General features: G+C 36.3%; 2 protein-coding genes across 3 annotated transcripts; one reads left to right on the plus strand and one right to left on the minus strand.

Moving 5' to 3' along the window:
- Positions 1-463: 463 nt before the first annotated feature.
- LOC135582130 (translation initiation factor IF3-1, mitochondrial-like) lies at positions 464-15,269 on the minus strand. Of its 2 annotated transcripts, XM_065186474.1 has the most exons (11): positions 14,958-15,093; positions 14,689-14,758; positions 14,265-14,606; positions 14,020-14,178; positions 13,784-13,880; positions 13,250-13,317; positions 9,050-9,148; positions 7,084-7,140; positions 3,517-3,585; positions 2,257-2,325; positions 464-2,080 (listed from the first exon to the last, which is right to left on the minus strand). In XM_065186474.1, exons 2-11 carry the CDS (start codon positions 14,719-14,721, stop codon positions 875-877), a joined length of 2,199 nt encoding a protein of 732 aa, XP_065042546.1. In that variant the 5' UTR covers positions 14,722-14,758; positions 14,958-15,093; the 3' UTR covers positions 464-874. The 2 variants fall into 2 exon arrangements, with proteins under 2 accessions (XP_065042546.1, XP_065042545.1); XM_065186473.1 differs by lacking the exon at positions 14,689-14,758 and having other exon boundaries at positions 14,958-15,269.
- Positions 15,270-15,522: 253 nt separating this feature from the next.
- On the plus strand, positions 15,523-16,134 carry LOC135675398 (patatin-like protein 2). The gene has a single exon (XM_065185551.1). It carries the CDS (start codon positions 15,523-15,525, stop codon positions 16,132-16,134), a length of 612 nt encoding a protein of 203 aa, XP_065041623.1.
- The last annotated feature ends 374 nt before the right edge of the window (positions 16,135-16,508 follow it).

Genomic DNA, 16,508 nt, shown 5'->3' on the forward strand with positions numbered 1-16,508 from the left:
GACTTAAGCGGCAAATCGAGCTATAAAAATCCCTAAAATCATTAAAAAAAAATTATAAAATAATATAAATAATTGTTTATATATATTTTTTATAATGAAAGTTTGAGATGGGTTGGATAAATTTTATGATGTTGAGTTGGATAAAAGCTCCTCATTACACATTCATAGATGGACTATGACGATGTACACTTGATTGTAGAATCAAGTGGATCAATGCTTGATTGTACAGTTGAGTGTGATACAATTCATTTACAAGTGTAATATCATGAAATTTATCTAACTCACTTCAATTTTTTAACATAACAGGCAATATGGTACATTTCTTTTATTTGAAGGTATTTTTTATTTTTATTTTTAGGTTGATTATACAATCGAATATGATTTCATTCGACTCGTTTCACAAATATGTATCCAACTCACCTCATAAATAAATATGAGATAAATAAATGTAACACGTAGCAGATTTGTAGATGGACTATAATTATCCCTCTTAAAAGAACAAACCATATCACAAAGAATTTGTAGATGGAGATGCATGATGCCATGCAACAAGAGTTCAACCAGGCTCGTTACAATAAAGTAAACGAAAAATCATCAACCAATATGGCTGCATTATTCATCTGGTTGAAATGTAGACCCAAAAACAAAATTATGTACTAAAAATACCTAAACTGATGTATTACACCCTGTGAATCGGGCTTTTCTTGCACTGTCAAAAGTTCTTGAACGATGGTGATTCATCTCACTCTCCTCTTTGATTCTTGTGGTATTTCTAATCTCGAGTTTTTTGAGTGTCCAGTCTAGAATATTTCAAGGCACTCACAAGAGACCACTAGATCCGCTTGCAAACTGATTATATCACTTCCTAGTTCCCCTAGTTACCGGATGATGCAGATTTGGTAGCACTAAAAATTCCGTATCCCTGAGTCGGAGGGGTAGAACTGCCAGATTTACCGGGTGTTGGTGAAGTCGGAGGGGTAGAATCTCCAGAGTGCTGATCACTGGAGACAGCTGGTTTTTTAGTGCTGAAATTTCCATAACCGGGTGTTGGTGAAGACGGATTCTTATTCTTTGCAGTAGTCTCACCTCCTGTGTTTCGCATTTCACTGTTAGGAACTTTAGAACTACTGAAAATTCCATAATTTGGCGCATGAGATCCAATATCACCAGGTTTACCAATATTTAAATTTGCTTGGCTCTTTCCATTACCAGTTGCAGGACTCTTCAAACTGAAAATTCCATAACCTTTAGATGGTGAATCAGTATCATCAGCCTTGGTCGTAGTTCCATCTCCAGATCTGCCATCAGGAGTTCTTGCAACTTTGGAAATCCCAGGGCTTGATGGTGAAGGAGGAGTAGCGGCATAGAACTGTGGTTGCTTTGCATCAACCCGACGTCCTTGACCTTCAGTTCTCATAGGTTCCTGCTGTGTCCTCCCTTGATTCGTTGCTGCTCTAAAATAAGGTGCTGCATTATTTCTCTCTGACAAGTATGGCTGGTGAAACCTCCCCTTCACCACAGTTCGTTTTCTATATCGATTATCATCCACAACTGAAGGTTCCTCGGAAGTTTTTACAACAGATCTCAATGAGCCTAGTCCAGGCCCTGGAACTGTAAATCCACTGACAGGTGGAGTGACCTTATGATGTGAAGTGTCACTGATGTTCTTATCCATCAAACGGGCACGAGAAGATGCATTATCCGCATTTCCACTAATGGCAGAGTGAGTACTACTCCCCTCTGAATCAAAATTAAATAAATCTCCTGAGTCATTGGTATCGTTGAATACTTCCCAATCTGCTTCCTCTTTGAAGTTTTCTTGAGCCTCATCCTCAGCCTCTGAACTGCAATCAACGGGATCCCATTCTTCACTTTGGAGTACCTTCCCATCTTGGCTCGTACTGGTAAGTGCTTCAGGAGTGTGAGAAACAGCTCCTTGAAACCCTTTGGCTGCTGTTTCCACGACCTTGCTGACTTTCTTTCCAGACTTCTTTGTTCCAAACTTAGCGTGCTTGACAATCACATATGCTTGCCTTGTATCTACATGTGGACCACTTTCTATAACTGAAACATCTTCTATCTGTTTTACAGATCAATGCTCAATAAGTTTACTGGGTTAATGATCATGCATGAAGCAGAGCATTCAAAATTATTTATGTCGCTACATGGAACTAAAAGATCAGGATTGACAAATAATGAATTAAGGTATTCTATATGGTTTTAATGATAAGCAAAGCGTAACAGTATGACACTCACCAGAGGTAAAAGTTGTGATATGAGCCCACCCAAGTCTTCCTCTTCTTTGCTTGAGGGCATAGCTGTACACTGTATCATAAAAAGGATGTGCATAAAGTTATTCATTTCGTCCAATGTAAACAAGTAATCAGGATCTATCTCAACTAAGATTAGATTCTTCGAAGCTGTCAAAACTAGAAAATATTAGAGGACAATTAAATGGGGTATGGGACACTTGCTCCAATTTCCTTCATATTAGCCTCAGCATGAGAATGTTATTTATTAAAAGAGAGATGGAAAACTTGTAAATGTCTCTGTATCTTATGCTGGTATTTTATACTAAATATAGTGAGAAAAACGAACTCTTAAGATGAATACATTTGCACTTCAGTTCTCTCAGTAAAAACCAAAGTATAAGTCGTATACAAGGACTTTCTACTAAGGAAGCAAGCTCTGTTGCAACATATGTAAGATGGTGGAATCACACGCATAACAATCAAGTGATGAAGGTTGGAGGATGATGATACTGATATCATCTTCAATAAGAGAGATATTGAAGACCATGAGATTAGGCATGATGATGCCCTGATGATATCTCTAAGGATTTCCAAGGCTTTGTGAATAAATCCTGATCAACATCGAGAGCTTGAAAGACATTCGTTATTTGAATACATTCCTAAAGTTCAGAAACTCTCGAGGGAGAGCATTGATAATTCACAAACCAACCCCTGACTGATCTCTTTATTTGATGAACGATTCCACCCAAAGTACCAAGACTAAAAGCCAAATTCCTGGTTGCTAATCTTTCGGCCACCTACAATGGCATCAATTGACCAATCCTAAGCCAAGTAATAGTGGTCGACTTTACTGATCACATGACCTTCAAATTCTCATCTAGCAAAGCTGCTGGAGTGATCAGGAGTGACCCTGTTGGATTTCAGCAATGCAACCCTACCCTATCAATGATCAATGTGATCACTAAAATTTTTGGAGGATACAACAAATACTAAAGTATTTAAGCACCATAAGGCACTCGATGGGGCTTGACACCTAAAAAAAAGTATTTAGCAAATAATAGTCACACCAGAAACCTTTCAGCTGAACCTAACATATCCTAATTAAAGAAAAAAAGAGCAAAATAGCAAATGGAGAATCATCTATTAACTAAAATTAACACAAAAATGAAAAAAAGAGATCTCTAGGACTGTCAAGTTTGAAAAAAAAACATATTACGTATCAACATTTTAAAGTAGCACAATCAAAGAAAAATAGTAAAATTACCTTTATCTTGTAACCACGTTCCATCAATCTTATAACCAAATCTGCTTTAATTTTCAAGTCTCTTAAATCCTGTAAGAAAAAGAATAAATATTTAAACATTTGAAACAGACAAACTGCACATAGAAAATGTTTCTTTTTTATTTTTCAGATGGAAACTTAAATGTGCAAAGGCAGCAGTTCTACACTATTTTTTCAATGACCGAAGAACATTCACTTTCAACTAAAGTTACATCACACATATCCTAAGCAATCTTTTAATTTTGAAATCTCCATGTACTGATAATCTAATCAAGTTTCACATGAAAAACACATAAGTACCAAGAAACAATTTATTCCATATCTATGTAAACTGGAGCCTTGGTTTTCTTTCACATATATTGAAATGACATCGAGAACCAAGATTCCATGCTTCTGGAAACATACATGTAAATAGTCTTGCAACAATTGTATAAACATATAGGCTCTGTACATATGTGTTGTGTAAAATCTTAAAGCTTTACCAGCAAGCTAAAAATTGAAGGTGATGCAAATCAAGTCAAGCCCAAAATGCAAAACTGAGCTTAATTAAGTTTACATTGACCAAAAAAGTTCTAGGATTAAATTTGCTTATTTTTCTATTTTTGGATTTATTTTTCTGGGCATTTTCTAGGTTTGATTGAGTGATAGAAATTTTATTTGTCATTAGTGCTTATGCTGCTCAAGTTGGATTGGACAGAAACCAAAAGAGAATTTTGGGAAAACTTAGATGATATCATTCAAGGAATGTCTAAAACTGGAAAACATATAATTGGAGGAGATTTGAATGGTCATATAGGAAAAACATATGGTAACATAAAAGGGTGCATGGGGGTTTTGGTTATGGGGAGAGAAATGAATATGGTGGTATGATTTTAGATTTTACAATTTCATATGATTTTATACTTGTAAATACTCACTATAAAAAGAGAGATAAATATTTGATTACTTATAAGAGTGGTCACAACCATAACTAAATAGACTTTCTCGCTAGAAAGGTAGATAAAGTTATTTGTAAGAATTATAAAGTTATACTTGGTATACTTGGTGAAAGTTTAACGAATCAACATAGGTTGATGGTATTAGATATTTATTGTAGAAAAAAAAAAATACTATGACTAGATGGTGAACTTTTAAAGATGATAATATAAACACTTTAAAAAATAAGATGAAAAAAGAGACGACTTGGAACTTAGATAAGGATAATATTAATATTATTTGGACTATGATCGCTAATAGGATTAGGAGCTTAACAAAGGAGATTCTTGATGAAACTAAAGATAGATATATAACCTTAAGAGAGAGTTGGTAGTGATGCGAGGAAGTTCAAAAAGCAATTTTTACTAAAAGATCATGTTTTAAAGATCGGCAAAATTGTGAAAATAAGAAAAAAAATTAAAGATATAAAGAGTCTAAAAAAAGGCTAAAAAGACGGTTAGTATGACAAGATATAAGGCTAATGATGATTTTTGTAATAAATTAGACATTAAAGATATTGAAAAAGATATATATCAAATTGCTAAAGTTAGGGAAAGAAAGTGTAAGAATTTAGATAATATTAGACACAAAGACGAAGATAAAAAAATACTTATTATTTCTATAAATTATTTAATGAATATTCCACACAAGATCCTACATTTTCACATTGATAATGGATGAACTTACTCGTCATTTACATGACAGACCTCTTTGATGTATGTTATTAGACAATGATATTGTCTTAGTTGATGACTGACTAAGTGGAATTGATTATAAGCTTGAGTTATAGAGGCAAGCCTTAGAAACTAAAGGTTTTAGATTAAGTAGGACTAAAACTAAATATATAAAATACAATTTTAGTGATTCTAGAAATAGGCAAGAGAATATATTTAAATTAGATAGACAAGCAGTCCCTTTAAGTAAAAGTTTTAGGTGTCTTAGATCAATTATTCAATAAGATGGAAAGATCGGTGAAGATATTATTCATAGAGTAAAAACAGGTTGGTTAAAATGACGAGGAGCGTCAGGAGTCTTGTGTGATCATCAGGTACTTTTGAGATTAAAAGAAAATTTTTATAAGAAAGTTGTGAGATCAACAATGCTTTATGGATTTGAATGTTGGGCAATAAAGAAACAATATATACAGAAACTTCGTATCGTCGAGATGGAAAAAGGGAAGTTAGGAGTCTTGTGTGGTTATCGAGTTCCTTTGAGATCAAAAGAAAAATTTTATAAGAAAATTGTGAAACTAACAATGCTTTATGGATTTGAGCATTGGGTGGTAAAGAAACAACGTATATAGAAAATTTGTGTTGTCAAGATGAAAATGTTTAGATAGATAGATGAAGTTACTAGGAAAGACAAGAAAAGAAATACTCTTATTCGTAAACAATTAAACATCACTTCAATAAAGGATAAAATGAGAAAAAAATATTTAAGATGATAATGACATATGCTTAGGAAACCTCCAAATGCAATAGGCAGAAGAGGTGAAATAAATAATGTTAGCGATATATTTAAGATATAGGTTAGGAATGTACTCATATCTAAATTTTTGGTAAGGTATTAGGAATTCAAATTTTTATAACTAACAAGTTGGTTGTTATCCAAAACAAACAACAAATTTCATTGAGACATATCTAACAACACTCTATAGAAAGAAAAAAAGGCATTCATATCACAGAATATTGATTGAATATTATATTTGGAACAAAAAACATAAAAGGAGGATAAGAAACTTCGTTAAATGTAACATATATTTCTCTTTGAGACATTTTCTTTTATTATTACAAAAAAATTCTAGAGCGGTTAGCACTGTGATAATGTTAAGTTAATAAGTTCCATACTATATATGTTTTAGCATATTTTGCTTCTACACCTATATTGGTCATTGTAGGACACGTGGTCAATTGATAGTGACCCCACCTTGTTCTTACAAGACAAAAGTTATCATACGATGAACTTGGATTTGCTTGTAAGATTATGACCCACATGTACAAAGGGGACCTATTACGTGGCATGCTAGAACTCAAGGTGTTACACCACTTCATCATCTACATAGTGTCATCAATTATGCTGTCAAAATATAGAGGGCATCCACTAGTGGGATACCCTCAAGATGCTGAAGTGCAGGGAACCATTGACCACAATTCCACCAATAAGCTTGTAAGAAGTAAAAGAGTTTCCACTTTGTTGCAAACATAATAACCATACACATATAGAAGCATAAATATGGCAATGGAGGTAGACAAATAAACATGTTATTCATTACAGAGTAGTGAGCGAAGTCCTGAGATGCAATGGATATACTGTCAATGATGGAAATCTATGTAGTAGCAAAACATAGTACAAAATACAAAAGAATGGAAATCCATTTTAATGAAAATCATCAAAAATACTTTAGCACTCCAACTTAGATCCAACATTAACAAAAATATTTTGGCAGTTTGAATTAAATTCAAGCTGCACTTTTATTTGATTCAAGTTAGGCAAAATGGAAACTCACAAGGTGCTGCAAATATAAATACACACACACACATACATTTGTGTGTGTCTATTGAATAAATTACTTACAATTTTTCCTTTAAACCGAACTTCTTTGTGATCCCCGCCCCGCATTGCAATTGACGACTGCAATGTGAAATCAAATACAAAATGGAATCGATCATATCAGTATTCATGTTATTAAAAATAATAAAAACATAAAGAGTAGTCATATTTTTTTTCATTTAAAAAGTTCAATGGATGGTCACCACCAAATAATTTTTTTTTCAAAACAATAAACAAAAGATATGTTTAGTAATCACAAAGTTAAAAAATATATATCTTTTGGTAATATTGTTAAAGATTATTAATATTTGGTACAGAATTATTGATTGATTAGTATATCTGCCAAGTGATACATAAAATACATGAGTGGTCTCCCATCAGATCTGGAAAGGCAAGATATCAGAAGGATTCTCATCAGATGTCAAAAGCGAGGTATGCAATAATCAAGATAGAAGTTTGCTGATCAGAATTGGACAAACAACAATCCACTGCTGAGGGAAGATTTAATCAAAATAGAAGTTTGCTGATCAGAGTTGGGCAAACAACTATCCACCGCTGAGATAGGATTTCCCTAACGAACCAAATCTTCAATCAAGCTCATGTTCCTCCATTTCCATTTAGCCTCTTTTTCTTTCCCTTACAAAATCTTGGTGAAGAAGTAGAAGTACATAATTTGTCATGCAGCAACTTAATAAATTTACAAAAAAAAAAAAGTATCATACAAGTGTAATGTTCCATTGATTCAAAATGGTTCATGCATCCAAATGAACATGTCATCTTATACATTTCTAAGTTAAAGAAATCCTAGAAGAACATGATCTTAAATGATCAGCAATAAGGTAGATCATTTTGTTATTAAATAACACTTTAATCTTTTAGGCAAGTTGATTTGCATAAGACTCTTGGTTGTGTATTTAAAAGTTGCAGCCATTTGTTAAATATTGTCATTTGTCAACTGTAACAAGAAGCCTCTTCAACTATTAGTAATCATTTATGGACATAATAATAGCTTTATTAAATTAAAAAACCTCAATGATTTGACATAGTCCAATCCACGTGATAGAATAAACCACCTCGTCATGACTATCTACTTAAACCTTGTGTATCAACCTAATATGGGGAGAAAATACAGATGATTAAATATGAAGGAAATATCTTAAAGTTCCACTGATATTTGTTCATATTTTATCTAGCACACAAACAAATATATTATCATCATTAAGACCACAAGATGGCACACCATGAACACAATTTCTCCAGGATAAGAATGCCTCAAAAACTAGTGCATTTTCATTCTCTATGTAATAAGTTGATCAACTTGTTTTTACATGAAACCCACATGTATGGACTTAATGTCTCCTCCCAGTTCACAAAGTGCATATCGCATTATACACTGTCCATCTTGGAAAGGCTTTAAGTAGATGCAGGAACTTCAAGCACCGATTGCAATTCCACTTCAATATTAATGCTTTTATGGCAAAGCTTACCAAGGTTTTAAAATCTTGGTCAGATTTTGGTTTCGAGATCTCGTTGAACTGGTTTTAATACTGGTACAGCAGCAATGTACCAACAATGTACACTTTCAGGTATCACTAAAAAAATAATAAAAAGTTGAGTGGCATCCTTGGTCGGATCGGTGACTACTGGTAGGTATGTACCACTGCAATCAATATTTGAGACCTTGAGGCTAACTCAAAGATCTAAAATGGTTATATAATTGAAAGACTGTCACAAACTAAAAACCTCTGCCACTAAAAACTTTTAACAACTTACTCATTTGGTTTTCAGGAATGCAAATGTAAATAAAGTTAATAGATAAATTATAATACATTTTTTTAACAATAAAAAAAGTTGCAGATCTTTAAATATCTAAAATATTTGTTGACAATTTGCAGCTGTTGTATTACGTCACATATCCTTAGTGGTAAAAATTCATTATATGTATAAGGTTACTTATATAGCTCGGAAGGAAAGAATCATATTGTATTACCTTGCTTTTGGCACGTTCCTTTTCCTTTACTTCTTGTTTGAACTTCTCCTTATGGAAGTCCATAATCTTGCAAACAGGTGGATTTGCATTTCTTTGAACCTACAAAATCAAACAAGTAACAAAAGTTAGTACTATGCAAAACAAGTAATGTACTATAATGTCAAAAAAATCAGTTTCAGCTTCTATCTAGTACAAATGCATATAGAAGTACATACAGATGCATAGTATAGCATATTTTATGCACATCTAGTAAGTTCAGAGTCAATCTAGAGAGGAGTACAACCCGTGGAAAAAAATAGAAAACAAAGAGTGAACCAGATTCGAACAGCATGCTTAAAGCTGCTGTATAAAGAGAAAAGGAAAGTATAGGATGTATGTATATAACAAAGAAAGAAAATGAAGAACTTTCTTTCCAAAATAAGGTCCAATAAATTCATTACACAACTTTGAAAGACTGATGATTTTCCAGGTCTACAAGTTGCATAAAAATCCAAGAGTACAATAACAATATTTTGCAATAGGAAGATAATAGTCAATTTGTCTAAATTTTTGGATCAACTTATAAATCAAATGATGACAGAAAAGAGAAATGACACATCATATATGTTTGCAAGTTTGAAAAATAAAAGCAAAAAACATGTGGTCAATAAAAAAACTTCACTAGCAGTAATGATTTAAAAAGCGCTAGGCACTCGCCCAAGCGAAGCGAGACGCTAAAATATGAAAATATATAATATAATTAATAAATATAATTATTTAAATAAAAAATATTAATATAACAGAATCATAATATAACATTAACAAAAAATCTCAAAATTCAAAACAATAACAATAATTTTAAATAAATAAAAATTAAAAATATTAAAATAAAAATAATATATTATTAATCTAATAAATAAAAAAAATATTGTTGCTCATATATAGTTAACAGTATACTGTTAATATACTGTTAAGTACCGCTCGGTACACCCAGGTGTACCGAGCGGTACACTCAGGTGTATCGAGCACTGTAGCAGTGCTACAGTGCTACAGTGCACTTGCTGTTAACAATATAATATCGAGTCGATGTGAGAAAAAGGAGTAAGAGTAACAGTAGCGGCGAGAGGTGGCAGCGGTAGTAGGAGCGGGAGCAACGATAGTGGCAAGCAGCGACAGCAACGACAAGCAACAGTAGTGGCAGCGATAGCAATAGCAGCGAGAAGCGATACCGGGAGCACAGTGTAAAAGTAAGACTGAGGCTGCTGACTGAGAGAAGCAGCAGCGAATAGCGGCAGGAGGAGCGGGAGTGGTGAGCGGCGATAGTGGCAGTGGCAGCGGCAACAGAGAGCAGTGACAACGAAGAGAGGCAACAGTAGCGGAGAGGCAACGACAGTAGAGAGGAAATGTCAGCGGCAGAATCGCGAGCAGGGTTAGGGTTGGGGAAGTCGCGGGAGGGATGTTGGGAGGCTGATATCGATGCTTTAGTTGGTTTAATTGAACCAACTAAAGCACCAAAGACCAAACCAGACGTAAAACACTGGTTTGGTTGCATGGTTTAACCCGGGCGCTCGCCCGAAGCACCTGGGCTAGGGCCAGCGCCTAGGTGGTGCCTCTTTAAAGCGAGACGCTCGGGCCTCGCCTCGCCCAAGCGCCTAGGCGAACACCCGAGCGCCTATTGAAATCGCTGACTAACAGTAGGTATCAAATTGACCACATAAAACATAAAGAGCACATCAATTTTTTCTTCTTTTCTGAAAGATCGACCTTCATGTTTCCTTGCCATGTCCATGCTGCTCGCATGACAGTTAAGTGTCCGTAATTGCAAGCAACCAGAGCAATGAGCATGTTCCTGTGCAAAGGTAGTCAACTAGCACGCAACACAGAGGCTGGAACAGGTTGGCAGGTCCAGCATTAGCAAATATAATACAATCAGTGATCAGTGAAGGAGTGAAGAATCTTTTCCAATACGAAGTTCTGAAGAAAATTGAACTTTTTTCTTCTGCATGTCTTAGAATGTCATAATGCTGGATACGAATCCACAGCAACTGCAGCCCACCAGACCAATCAACCTGGTCTGCCATGGTTTTAGTTCGGTATGGTTGAATACACAAACAACCTTGACAGGCCCTATTCCAAGTCATAATCATGGTGGGACAATGAAGAAAGTAGTCCAGTTCATTACTAGCCATTGACCATAATAGTTTTGTATCAGCACAGAGTAGCTTCAGTGGCTTCTCATGACAATCAGCTACGATGTCAGAGTCCTCCATTGTTTGATGCACAGGAGATGAAGATCTCTCCCTCAGATATGTTATCAATGTGATAATGAGACTTCACAGAGATGTGTGAAACAGCTCACTAGTTAGCGGTCCTAATATTAAGGAAACTGACGACCAAAAACCCTTGTAATGAGAATAATTGATTATCTCTGCCTGCCTTATATTGTCACTCGTTGGCCTAAAAGCAACAAAGTGTAATCAATATTGGAACTTCTGATAGCTATGGGAGACCTGTGTCTCAGACTTTTAGTAAATCCCACTGATATTGGAGGCTAATATGATGTACCAGCCAAGCTCAAAGCTTTTGCAGACAACTATACTGACAGCTTACAGAAATTTTTCTTGATCTTATCCTGTTATAGCGACAATTCAACTGATCATGCAGTTTTGACATCTCTATTGCCTCCAAACTTACCACCCCGAGTTCAACCTATTGTTGACCAGAGTATGGGGATAGCAAACAAATCCTGAAACCAGATGTAACATGGGTGCAAAATACAGACAAAGACTATAACCCAAAGATAAACCAGTTATGCAACCCACCGAACTACAATCATGGTTCCAGATCATGCCAATGATAGCCAAGATAAAATTTTCAAAGTCCAACACCATTGACATTGTTGGAATTTTTAGGCTAAGATATTTTTCAAATAGCATGGCCACACCAGAGCAAGGACCTTTCAAACAGCAGTAAAAGTGTTCTAATTCACTCAGAAATATATTTTATTTCTCTCCTTGAAATAACAGAAGTAAAGGATTTACCAATGAATCAGCATAACTGCCAGACATCAGAACCATCCAAATCTGGAGGCAATCAACTGAAGGAGAACATCAAGAGTCGGACACAACAGGAAGAATGATGGGATCATCAGAAGACAAGTATTTTCTTTATATTATTATTTAAAATTTCTATTGTATGATTGAAATTAAAGTCTGGCACTGAGTCCTGTATGCTATGTTATTATGATTTCATGAATGAAATTGTTTGTTTTTATTAGACCAGTGGCCATGATTATCCTTCTTCTGTTGTAGTGCTTCTCCCTCCTAGACCACCTCTTCTTACCACTTCTTTCTTCCCAGCCTTCACTCCCTATACCCTATTATCTTTACTGGGACATACCAATATACAAGGTTAGGGAATGTGTGTGTTAATATAAGTTCAGTAATGTGCATATGGCTTACTTTTCCAGTCTAAAGATGTTAAGGAGTTCAGGCTTAGAAATATGCATGAGTGATCTTAATTGCACATGTACTAGATAGACGCATCCAGCCACCTCTGTCAACTAAGTCCTTGCACACATCCAAAATATTCAATGCAAACAGTTGTCTACCTAGAATGATGTGAACCTTCTCATTCCATATCTTCTGCTGCTTCTATATGACTTCTAGAATAAACTCAAGACAAACTATTGAAAATACGTGTTCCGTGCAAGTAAGGTGGAATCATTGAGTGTAACATAGTGCAACTTGAACTTTGAAGCTCTTCCAACTTTTCTATTATTATTGACACAGCATTTACTTTTTTGTCTATTTCAGTGTATGGCCGCCTCATGCTTTAATCAGCATGCATGCTTGAAGTTGCAAAAAAATCAAAGTCCAACACCCTCTTTATCCACATAACAAAACTGTATTTTTTTAGTTAATGCAAAATCAAAACCTACCATCAACAAATGATACTCCAACTTGTGACAGATAGCAATCAATACATAGAGGTTGAATGATCATGCTTTGTTAAAAAATGATTGAAAAAAAAGAAAGAAAAAAAAGAGCATCTTGAAGTCAGACTTATTAGATTATTGTAATTGAATGCAATGGATGATGGCAAAAGTAATTTGAACAAAATGTGAGAATAAAACATTAATGAACTAGAAAATCATTTGCATTTATTTCTTAATGCATAAATATGACAAGAAATTATGATGGTATAACAGGCCATCTGTACCTCAACTAAGTCAAGTTCGAGCTTTGTTGCACGATCAAGTGCTTCTCTTCTTGAAACAATGCCGTGACCTATAGATTTTTATAACAGTAAGTAATAGTTTATATGACCACATTAACCATGGGAAATGAAGGAAAATTATATTCAGCAAACTCAGAAGAAATAACAGCAAGTGAACAGCAAAAGTGCTGGTTCATTTTGAAATATTGATACTGCTAAAGATTGGATGCTCACAGCAGCTTAATCATGCTTTGCTCATTATTTATCATGATTCACTCATTATCCAGTCCTTACTGAATCTGTAAACAAAGCCCCCAGTAGAATAACAATCTACGATCTTCTACTTACCAACTTGCACATGTACTAGGTACAATAAGTTGAAACTACAGATGGCAACCACTTGGTCCCCAGTTGAGTAATCCATTCTCAAACAATCAGTACAGTCAAATGTAGAGGTAACAAAGAATCATAAATATTCAAATAGAAGTTCAATTACTATAACGTATACATAAAAATTTGGAAAAGAATTCAACATACCCTCATCAGTGACAAGCCGAACATATGGTGCAGTGATCGCTGCATTAAGCCTAGGCCCCACATTTGAATCTAGAGCTGGTTTTGACTTCAGTTTAGCCTAAAAAGTTCCAATCAAACAACATCAAAAGTTAAAATATATAATGTGCGTGCGCACATGTGAGTGTGCATATACATGTAAATATACATATACATGTGAATATATATATCAATTTGTACGAGAAGAGAACAACCACCACCTGCACTGGAGCCGCAAAGGATCTCACAGGGGTGTAATTGAAGCTCGAAGATGAGGAATGCACAGCAAAGCAGGGACCAAATAGATTCTTCCTGGCCATGGACCTCAACAATTGGTTTTGCCGATTCCACAAAGGAGTTCCAAAGGCACTCCGGTATGGCTGCAAGCAAATTGGATCTGAATCAAATTGGGGCACATCATATATTTAAGAGTCAATTTAAGTGAAAAACATATTAAAAGAATCACCTTCACCGGAGCGGCAAAGGATTTCAATGGCTTGTAACTGAAGCTGGGGGAAGGGCAAATGCCAGAGCAAGCACCAAGAAGATTTTTCGTGGCCACGGACCTCAACTGCTGGTTCTGGCCATCCAGCAGAGGAGTTCCAAAGGGGTTGGAGAAGAAGGAGTACCATCTCCTGTCTGCCTGCAAGCAGAATGGATTTGGATCGGGATGGAGTTGATCCAGAACCAATCTGATCACTGAAAAGCCCCGTCCCATCCGATCTGATAATCCACTGAATTGGTTATAATATCCCATATGACTTTTATCCGGAGCACCGAGCCATCGCAATGCGCGAGTGAAATGCATCTACCACCAAAATGGAGAAAAATACTAAATATGAGAAAAAAAACACCCAAAAGAACAATCAATCAACAGAAGCAGAACTCACATCAAGGTTTAGAAAATAAGTCAATTTCAACATATATCAAACATGGTTCATCTGAAGTCCCCACGATACTCTGTTCATAAAATTAAAATTACTGTTAGATGAAACAGGAGAGACCGAAAGAGTGAAGGAGAACAGAGGAGAGCATAGTAGTGGGGAGGAAAAGAAAGGAGAGACGGGGATACAACAGGAGAGGGACAGAGAGAACAACACAGGAAATGCATGAGCGGAGAGGGGAGGAGAAGAGAAGAGAGGAGAGGAGAGAACAGTACCGGAGTAGCGGGAGGTGGCAGCATGCGATGGTGGCGCGAAGGAGGTGGCTCGGCCAGCGACGTTGGCAGCGGCAGCGGCAACGGCAGCGGCGCAAACGCTAGGGCTCGCTTGGCTACTTGGATTTTTAATCTGAAGGAGCTCAACGGGTCCACACGGTAAACTCGAGTCGAATCGGACGATTCCACCGATCGAACCGATTCGACTCGCTCGTCAACCCGAGCCCATGAGATTTTCGTTTCAGAGGCCGAGTTGACTCGTCGGGCTTGATCTGGCCGTACGATCGCGAAGAATGCCATCACTGCACCGTATTGACTCGGTCAACGTTTTCTAAGCTCAATCAATGCAAACATTCAACAATCAATGCATACACGACTGCTCTATCTGTCTGATCTATTTGGATCACAATCGTACTCACATCACGAGAATCCAAGTTTAAGCTTTTAGTTTGCTCAGACGAAGAGTATGCATATGTTATGTGAAGGGAGAAGCTACGTGAGGCAGCGGAGTTCCATGCATAAACATCATGGCCACCACTTCATCTGTGTTCTTCATCTTATCTTGATAATGTTGTGCAAAACCTTCCCCATCTTCTACGCTGAGTACGAAAGAACCCATAACATCATCGGCAACTTGCACCGGTTTGAAGCTGAAACACCTTTAACTGCGATGAGCCAAGTGACGAAGGAGATCTTCATGGAGAACACCGACTTCTTTCCGATAATGCCAGTGGACTACGGCAGGTTCCTTGTCATCTCTCTCGGCACCGGTTCGAACAAGCAAGAGGGAAGGTTTACTGCACAAGAGAGCAGCAAGAGGGGCGTGCTCAGTGGCTGTACAACAAGAGCACCACCCCCATCATCGACATCCTCTCGCAATGGACGTCCACGCCTCTGTTCTCTTTCAAGCGCTGTGATCGGAGAAGCAGTACCTTCGCATACAGGTACGTGCACTTTGACGGGAGATGCTGCGTCGTTGGACATCACGGGGAAGGAGAACCTTGAGAAGCTGGTTAAGGTGGGGAAGGAGCTCCTGGGGAAGCCAGTGACGAGGGTGAACCTGGAGAACGGCAACTATGAGCCGGTGGAGGAAGAAGGAAGGAACGAAGAAGCCTTGACTTGTTTTGCTCAGAGACTTTCCAGTGAAAGGAAGCTAAGGAACTCGAAGTTACTGCCTTGATATCATTCATTCATTGTGTGTCTGTGTGTGGGTTTTGTGGTGGTGAAGAAGCAATGAATAATAAATAACAATTGTTGTTATTTATTATTACACTAATAGCAATGAATAATATCCCTCTATCAAATATTGAATGATTTATTGTTACACTAATTATATATAAATTTAAACTATCAATATAAATAATGATTGAAATGTAACATTAAAAGGAAATTGATGGTATCGAAATATAAATAATGATAAGGCAGGAAATGGTTAGTAAATTACTAAACTTAAAACGCGCGACACGTAAAGTCGCTTTCAAATTTTGAATTCCATTCCGCTTTATAGCCATTCCCATTTCTGAACGCCTCTCTCTCTCTCTCTGCTTCTGCTTG

This window comes from Musa acuminata, chromosome BXJ1-6 (genome assembly GCF_036884655.1).
Source record: "Musa acuminata AAA Group cultivar baxijiao chromosome BXJ1-6, Cavendish_Baxijiao_AAA, whole genome shotgun sequence".
Classification (NCBI taxonomy): Eukaryota; Viridiplantae; Streptophyta; class Magnoliopsida; order Zingiberales; family Musaceae; genus Musa; species Musa acuminata.

Excerpts from the sequence above, each read along its gene's own strand:
- LOC135582130 (XM_065186473.1), bottom strand. The coding sequence starts at position 15,254 with ATGGCATTCTTCGCGATCGTACGGCCAGATCAAGCCCGACGAGTCAAC. Across the intron at positions 14,607-14,957 it reads TGCCACCTCCCGCTACTCCG|ATGCATTTCACTCGCGCATT; the intron begins GTACTGTTCTCT and ends TTTTGGTGGTAG. Across the intron at positions 13,881-14,019 it reads CCTTTGCGGCTCCAGTGCAG|GCTAAACTGAAGTCAAAACC; the intron begins GTGGTGGTTGTT and ends GGAACTTTTTAG.
- LOC135675398 (XM_065185551.1), top strand. The coding sequence starts at position 15,523 with ATGTTGTGCAAAACCTTCCCCATCTTCTACGCTGAGTACGAAAGAACC.